At 40.2% G+C, this 8,922-nt stretch overlaps 1 protein-coding gene across 1 annotated transcript in view; it reads right to left on the bottom strand.

Annotated features, from left to right (window-relative positions):
• Positions 1–580: 580 nt before the first annotated feature.
• Positions 581–8,922, bottom strand: part of LOC142488146 (uncharacterized) — a 58,462-nt gene continuing 50,120 nt past the window's right edge. Inside the window, exons 3-4 of the mRNA XM_075588519.1 lie at positions 7,430–8,238; positions 581–853 (exon numbers count right to left, since the gene is read on the bottom strand). Of these exons, the coding sequence (XP_075444634.1) occupies positions 581–853; positions 7,430–8,238 (1,082 nt within the window). The remainder of the gene's footprint in view (positions 854–7,429; positions 8,239–8,922) is intronic.

Genomic DNA, 8,922 nt, shown 5'->3' with positions numbered 1-8,922 from the left:
AGAACAGCTGCTCAGACTCAGAAGTATGCGTGCGTCACGCCTGCGTCTCAGGTAAGTAGAAGGTGGTCCCGTGGGGTCCGACGGCGGAGCACTGCTGTTTGAAGAAATTCGGGGCTGCACACCAGTTCCAGTTAAAAATCGATTTATTAAGTGGTTATCTGAAGTTTACAGCAAGCACTCTGACGCGTTTCAGGACAGTTGTCCCTTTATCAAAGAGGTAAGGTGTTGGGTGAAGAGGAGGGAAGGGTCAAAGGTGACTCCAAGGTTGAGGGCATAAAGGGTAGGGGAGATGGTGAGAGGGGATGAGATAGTGGGGATTGAAGAAAGGAGGAAGCAGGACAGTAGAACACTTCAGTCTTAGCTGGTTTAATTTCTAGGAAGTGAGAGGTGGAAATGGCAGAAATGCAGGCAGAGATATGGGTGGAAAGTTTGGATGAGAAAAGTGGGAAGGAGAAATAGATTGGATGTCATCTGCAAAAAAAATGGATGTTGAATTCATTGGAGGAGATGAGGTCAAAGATGGGGGCAGTGTAGTTGGAAAATAGAAGAGGACCACTTTGAGGTTGGTGGGCAGAGAGGATTAAGTGTTGAAGGTGGCACAGTAGGAGCAGTGGGAGATATAGGATGAGAGCCACGAAAGGATGATGTCATTGATGCCAATTTTGGTGAGGGTAGAGATGAGAGTGATGTGATTGACGGTGTCAAAGGTTGAAGAGAGGTTATGGAGGATGAGGGTGAAGAGAAGGTTTGGAGAAGAAGTTGTAGATGATGAGGAGGGCAAATTCAGTAGAGTGGGAGGGACGGAAGCCAGACTGGACAATGGGGAACGGGTGTGGATGGAGGTGGAGGTTCCCTGGAACATGTGGCAAGATGTGCATTGAGCAATATTCTCAATCTTACTCATTGTTGCACTATGGAGTATAAAGTCCTAACAATCTACTGTATTTATGTATACCTTGTTCCACACCTTCCTTGCTTCTACATCTTGTTAGAATTCCACACTTAATACAAACTGCACTTGAAATCAAAATACAATTCAATCACATAGCTCAGCAAAGGCAAGAAATTGTTTCCAGCCTCTGTTTTAAAGACAGACACACCAATCAGCTGCGTTAGCTTAGCAATTGACAAAACCACACCCACTCCAGTCTCAAACCAGGGAGAGAAAAAAATGTTTGCTGCAGACTTCCAAATCCCACACAATCACAATAAATTAAACCCCTGCACACTGCCCACCTTCACCAATCAATGCTAGTATACACAGCACAGCACTTTCCTCCTTCTCCACACTTAAAATAGCAATCCAAAAGCACAATTTTGCCAATTTCATTTTTTATTTTTTAACATAGGATTGAAACAGGGATCCACCAGAGCATAACCCCATTAATTTCAGCTCCGGGCAACCCCTGCTTCCGTTGATACAGACCTCAATAGGGGGTGTCAGAAGCCACTCCGTTTGGCTACCAGGGTTCAGTAGAGCGTGGCTGCTAAATGCTAAACTTGAAATCAAACAGCTCAGCACACGCAAGCACATGGTTGAGGTGGTTAATATCTTTCAGGGGGTTTCAAAGATCTACCAAGTACTCAAATGCCCCTTCCTTTGTGCGATACGCCCCAAAATGGGAGAGAGATCGTTTTCAAGGGGGAAGAGTCAAAAGCTTGGACCTGGGATTCAGATTAAGGAACAACTCAAGAATATGAAATGGTGGATTGCCATCTCAAAACTTCATAGATATTTTTTTCTTGTAATTTGCTCTTCTAGTCTGCTTCCTTTCTCCTGGTTTAGGGTTTTATGTTTTTCTGTGTGTTGCGAAAATCTACAAACACAAAAAAGTAATTTAATGTGCAGGATGCAACTCCAAATAAGAGAGAAAACCTGTGACCGAGTTCACCAAAAGGCAACGTTTGAGTTGGGTTGAACATCTAGGACAACTTGTAATCCATGGCTTAAACTAACCCCTAGGAGTAGGATGGCGGGGAAGTTGGGTCCTGGAGAAAGAGGACCCTGTAGGATTTGCTCCATTTTTCATGTTTCTCGCCATATCTTTTTTAATTAGTTTAAGTTTTCCAAATTGTTTTTATGATTTTACAAAAAGTTTAAGCATTTATCCATGCATATGTGATTTTTCAATCTTTTTCCATAATTTGGTAAAATCCCAAAACCATATTCTAAAAAATGATTTTTTTTTCAGCAGATTTGTCCATCTCTAGTCTTTATTCATCCTGGTTTTGAAACAAAAGGCAATCTATGGAAAGCAGGGTGTTTGGTCAAACGTTTGTCATTATTTAGGGAGGCCTGTAAGATTTCATCATTATTATTTTATTTATCTCAGCAGGTATGAAGTAGCACAGACAAAATGGTGGCAAGACTAATGTGTGACTATCAACACCTGCAGCTGTCTGATAATGTTGAGATTTTCAACAAGTAAACAGCTTTCATTACGGACTACAGGCATACCCCGGTTTAAGGACACTCACTTTAAGTACACTCGCAAGTAAAGACATATCGTCCAATAGGCAAACGGCAGCTCACACATGCGCCTGGCAGCACGTCCTGAACAACAATACCAGCTCCCTACCTGTACCGAAGCTGTGCGCAAGCGGGGAGACTATGGAGCCTGCTACAAATGCGTTATTTATATCAGTTATGCACGTATATGATGATTGCAGTACAGTACATGCGTCAATAAGTGGAAAAAGAGAGTGCTTCACTTTAAGTTCATTTTCGCTTTACATACATGCTCCAGTCCCATTGCGTATGTTAATGCGGGGTATGCCTGTATATAATTTCAACGTGTTTATTTCTTGATGGCAATTTAAAAAAGTAATATATGCAGTTTGATCACTGTTTACTGTATGTGACAACAGGCTTCTTTTCCTTAGTGTAATTTGTAGCCGTTTGAATTACACATTTTGAGCCATAGTTGCTAGGCAGTGCTTCACATGAATAGCATCTAAAGTACTTTACGGTTTGGAAACGCACATTAAACAACTGTAGTTTAGTTGCAAGCCTTCAGAGAGTGCTTTGAAAGGACCATTTCAGTATGTGACACTATCCTGAAGCCAACATCATATGATCAAAGACCGTAGCTCCTTAATAAAATGGAAGTCTTGACACCACCTTGATGGGAATCAGATAAGATTTTTTTGTCCAGAGAGCCACTATGAATATCACGAGTACTCATAGCGGCCTGTTCATTAAACAGCAATATTGCCAAATGCAAAAAAATCGCAATAAATTTGTACACCACATGGAAATACATATGGGTCTATGTATCAACGCAAAGAAAAGTGGGATTAGACTCACTGCTCCATTTTTTTGTAACAGGGCTGTGGGCATATGCAATCGTTTCTTACATCTGACATTTTTTGGGTGGGAATATAATGCAAAAAGATCAGATAGATATGCTGTGGAATCCAGGAAACGGAACACAGCAAAATAAGAGAAAGGGGGCCACAGACCAGCAAAAAGGTTTAAAAGAGTTTAATGAGTAACAAGTGAGGGGTACAGGACTGCTCTGACGCGTTTTGGGAACAGGTCCCTTTGTCAAAGAGCTAGTTTGCGTCTGTTATGCTTCACGATTATGTATGTGATCCACCGCCCACAACAGTGACGTCACGAGCCGAAGACTCGCGCGATCTAGGAAGCTTGAGTTACCATTGGTTAGAACTAAGCACCAATAGGATGCCTTGCTGAGACCTGCCTCTCGTGAGTGCTGCGGGTACTTCACTGGTCCCAGAAGTGAAGCAGGATACAGCGTCATCGTGCTAACGCGAGAGAGGCTGCATTGGACGTTTGCAGTTTCGTGTGCTTTCCCCTTCCCCTGCATCCATTTTGGAGAGTTTTCTGAAGCCAGAGGGAAACGGGATGCATACTATACATCGGGGAGCCCACGAGGACCCTCGCTGCTACTGGCATCTGTTTCTGCTTGGTTACACACGCGCAATTACTCCGGTCCTGCTGTAAGTAGGGTTTTGGGTTTTAACCCCTTGATGACCCGCTGCAGCAGGCTCCTTTGTTTTAATAAATAGTTATTTTATTTTCAGCTTGTGTGTTAAGTGTTATGTCTCTTGTTATGTGTTTTGTGTTGTTTGTCGAAATTTAATATTACGAATTACACTATGATTTTCTTTTTTGTCTTTGTCCCTATGCTACGGACCCCTGGATTGGAGATCTTCTAGTGATTGGACCATCTGGATTCTCTCCCCCTTCATTTGTTGGACTTTATTTGGGACTTATTGGACTCTTATGGGCGCTGGTCTGTATATGTTCGATAATAAGTAATGTCTTGTATGTTCATATCTTGTAAGGGATCGTTTAGAATAGATGTCCACTCCCACTTCCTTCATCTTAATCACTTCCCAAGACACAGTAATAAAAAAGTTCACATAGCTGTGTTGTGCAGTCTATGAATAAGTCAGAGTACCATATTAACCAGGCTCAGAAAAGAGAAATTAAGACAAAGGACATGTAATAGAGAAATGCTCCATTGCTTTATCTTTGCGTTTCCTTTGTCCAACATCTGATCTCTTTTCTTGGTGTAATAGCTTAAATCTGCTAAATTATCATACAGATTTTGTAACATTAGGCCAGGAAAAGAAGCATACTAAATTTGGGGGAACCACACGATTGGGAGAATCACAATTCAGCCTAATTTAGATCTTGTCCTTCCCACTGCCTATAATATATATTTGGAATACAAATATTGCTCTTCCTGAACATGAATCATGCATCATAATACTGCAAGAATAAATCCAAAAGAAGTGATGGAAGTTATTAGATTTTCACTGCAATTGACATTCATTTTTGTTATTGTTTTGTAACTTTTAGTGAGTGAATGCATTAATTTACATTACTGTACATCTTCTGTGTAACCAGCTTTTCCTGCTCTGTTTTCTTATGTAAGGGCTCCCGACCCAACCCCCCGAATCACATATCGGGGCCATTACTGGGTGTTGGTGGTGCATACCTGCTGGTAACAAGAGGGCTGAGTCGTCCGCGGTAACTTTGGGACACAGGAACAGGCTTCTGGGGTCCATACCCCATGTAATACTTAGCAGTGCAGCGCCTCCATCTGCTGTAGGCTCCAGGGATATGGAGGCAATCTCCCACAGTATAACTGTAACTCTCCCCCCAATTAGATCACACACCAGGCAGGAGGTATATTGCAAAACAGGAATGGGTTTATTACTACTCTTATTGCAGTAATACAGGTACTCAGCAGTCACCTGCCGGATCACAGTCTCTTCTCTCAGATATAACCAGAGATAGTCCCTAGACAGTCAATACGGGCCTAGAGCACCGGCAGCCATCCTAGCTCTTCCCCACCTCCCTAGCAGAGGCAGAGGTATAGTAACCTCTGCATTGGAGGTAGAATGGCCACAATGGTCCTGTCCTGCACAGGAACATGGAAAACCCTGCTACTTAAAAATTGGGGAGGGGTGAGCTTAAACATGGGAGGAGGGGCCACTAACCTCCAAACAACTGATACCAGTTGAAAATTAAAGTGAATAAACACACAATCCCAGCAATATCTAACCCCAAAACCCACCACATCATACATATTCACATAAAAAGCTACAGTAGTGATTGATTCTTAGAATATCAAGAATTGTTATGCAGGCACATGTCGAATTTAAATTCTAATTGCATGGGAAGTCCTACACGCATGCGCAGAAATGTGATGACAGGCTTGGGAAGATTACAGCTAGAAAGACACCCATTACAAAAGAGTGGTGTGGGAGAGGTGTAGATAAGAAGTAGAAATACTTTAGCCTTGTGTGTATGCAGGGGCGAGGGGGAGAGCGCTGTATGATGGTTTGTCAGTTCAAAGGTCATTGACAGGTCATTATAATGTTTAATGCGCAGAAATGTGATACTGTAACAAGCCTATATGTTTCAACAACGTTCCAATGAGACATACACGCATGCGCATAAAATAAAAACAGTATGAAAAGAAGAGCAAGACTAGCAAAAGTATTGATTAATAAATAATACATATAGAAATGTGATGACACACATACAGTATCCGCATGAGCGGGATAATCCAGGATAAAAATATTTTATATTCGGAAGACGCAACGTTATATTTTTGTAATACTGTACTTCTTTTCCATTTAGTATCCTGTATACAGTACAGTACTGTATGTGTCCTCATATTTTTAATGTGTATGGCTAAGGAGCCTCATACTACTGTATACATACTACTGTATACAGTATGAACTGTATACAGTCCAGAAATGTACGGCTGTAGTAGGTTGAATTGCTATTAGACTTTGAAGACAACAACTCGTGATCGCCTACTTGAGTTTCTAGACGGTATTGCAGACAATGCTAAAACATCGATCGCAAACATATAAAAAAAAGTAAATTTCTAAACGGTTGGAAAAGAGAGCGCGTCAGGTCGCGGTTATCAGAGCGGCTCAGCTTCAGCCGCTTTAGAATAAAGGCTGGCGCAGCTGCACATATATATATTAGTGTTAAATGGAGTGCTTCTGAGCATGGCCAAATGTGTACAACAAAAGACAAATATACTCAATGCTATATCCAAATGTGACAAAATACATAGTTAATGTTAGTATTCTCAGAACGCTTTGGCCAAAGGATTTAACTAAATGACCCTTATTCATGAGAATACTAACATTGAAGTATTTAACTATATATTTTGTCACATTGGATGTAGCATTGAGTATTTTTGTCTTTTGTTGTAAATGTATGCTTAACCTTTTTTTTGCCAATTTCTTGTCTCCAAAAAACTTTAAATACTTATGTTTCCATGCTACCAATATATTTATTATTGGCTAGGTTTGCATTGCCTTGCAGGTTTTGGGTATTCACTTGTGAAAGAGGTAATGTTATACTCATGTTTTCATGTAATTTTCATATAATGTTTTACTCAAAACATGGTTTACTGTTGTTGGCTCTGTTTTGCAGGCATGTTCTCTTTTGGGTACTAGTCATGGGAGAACAGTGCCCTGAGTGGTTGCATCTGGAATTACATTCTTAGATAACATTCATAAGCCAAAGGAGGTGACTGCATGCTTTATGTGTCTCCTTTGGTGTTGAAAGTATTACCAATATATATTTTTATATCTATACGTTTTTAGCTTTGGTTCTCTTGATAGAAGGTGAACGCTGAACTTCTAAAGTCAGCATTCTAGACAATATGTTACTCAATGCAATTGTGTCATCAGTCTTCTACTCTCTTTGGTCATATGTTATATAGTAGTTTCTAGTGCTTTTTTCATGCGGCCAAGTATACATTTCTAAAAACCCTACAATTTATCTCCTTATACAGTATGTTGAAACCAGAGACGAAACTAGCTGTTCAATTCTAGCCTTGTCTAAATAAAATGTGTAGTTTTCAGGATGGGATGAAGAGGTCAACTATTATATAAATCATTGTTAAAGTGTGAATGTGTGACATACCTGATCATTGGTTATAGGAATGGCAACAAAATAATTTGGCCGGGGCTTTGACTGTCTCTTCTCTCCATTAGAACCTTGTTGGACATCTTGTACCTTCTGCTGTTCTTCAGTCATCTCTGTGCTAGGTTTACCAATACATGTTTCTCTTGAATCTTTAATGTGCTCCTTTGCATTGCACAAAGAATGATCTGCCAAATCAGATTCCCCTTTAGTTTCATGCTCATGCTTTTCTATCATTGACTTCTCACATTCCTGTTTTTTATGCAGTTCCTCAATGTGTCTTGGTGTATCCTGTGCCATATCAGACTGTGCCTCACCTTGCTTTTCAGTCATCTCATCATCAGGACAGTGCTCTTGCATCTTTCCCATGGTCTCTTCATGTGGCCCCTGTTGCTTTATACTGTCGCTTTCATACTTAGCAAGATTTTGAATTGTTGCCATTCTAAATTGTTTGGCTTCTGTCCGTTTCATTGCTCTCCTAATTTTGTGATGGTGTTCAAAATTCTTTGGAATCTCATGGGCCGTAAATGTTTCTTTTGCGATCTTGTTGGTTTTCCCTTCACATAATTTCTGTTCCACTGATGGCTCAGAAACCTCAGGGAACAAGTCTTCTGACCTTTTGTTTTTTTCATCATCTTGTTGCTGCATATCTGTGATCTTGTGTTCCTCGTCACCTCTGGGCCGAACATCCATCAACTTAGGCCTTACATCACTTCCATTGTGTTGCAAGAAAATGTTCGACTTTCTAAAGCGGTCCTTTCTTTTCCAGCGCCGTCTCCAGCTACGTTTAGGTTTCAAATTAGTCTTGACTGAAACGGAAAGAAATAATAATTCTGAGAAATAATGTAGCATAGTCTGGGATTGAATGTAGTTAGCTTAAATCATGTACTGTATAAGTAAAATGTAGGTCTGTGTTATGCTATGTTTAAAAGTACCCGTTTATATTACTTTTAGCAAGTCCTGCATAGGGGACATTGACAAAATACTTATGTGCAATATAATTAGCTTATTTGAAGAAAATAAAAAATCATGAGCCACGTATAAAGGACAGATCCTTCGCAATTAAACAAGTTATATAGTAGTCAACTGAGATAGAGATGTTATTTAAAGTATTAATATCACCTACTAGGTCTAGGTCACTAATCAATATTTTGTTCAGGAACCACAAATTGCATTTTTCATATTTAAACCAAAAAGCAAATAAAAAAACTCAGTGGTAAACAGCATGGTAGAAAATAAAGTTGTCCTCCAGCGCGTGGTCTTATTGCTCTTTTCTTCCTTATGTAGACAAAAAGACAACAACAAAAAACACCACACACAAGTGGTATAATAGGCGTCGACACTCAGTATCTTAATCTATAGAGAAGTAGAGAACTTGACACTTGCCGGTGTGTTTGTTCCCATAGTGCATACTCCTCTATTTTCCTTCTGCTGTTACCTTAAAAAGTGGAGAGAGGCATAGCATAATACTGTTTATTACAAAAATAAGGGAG

Source organism: Ascaphus truei, chromosome 2 (genome assembly GCF_040206685.1).
Source record: "Ascaphus truei isolate aAscTru1 chromosome 2, aAscTru1.hap1, whole genome shotgun sequence".
In the NCBI taxonomy this organism is placed as follows: domain Eukaryota; kingdom Metazoa; phylum Chordata; class Amphibia; order Anura; family Ascaphidae; genus Ascaphus; species Ascaphus truei.
This window is presented reverse-complemented; position numbering and strand designations above follow the sequence as displayed.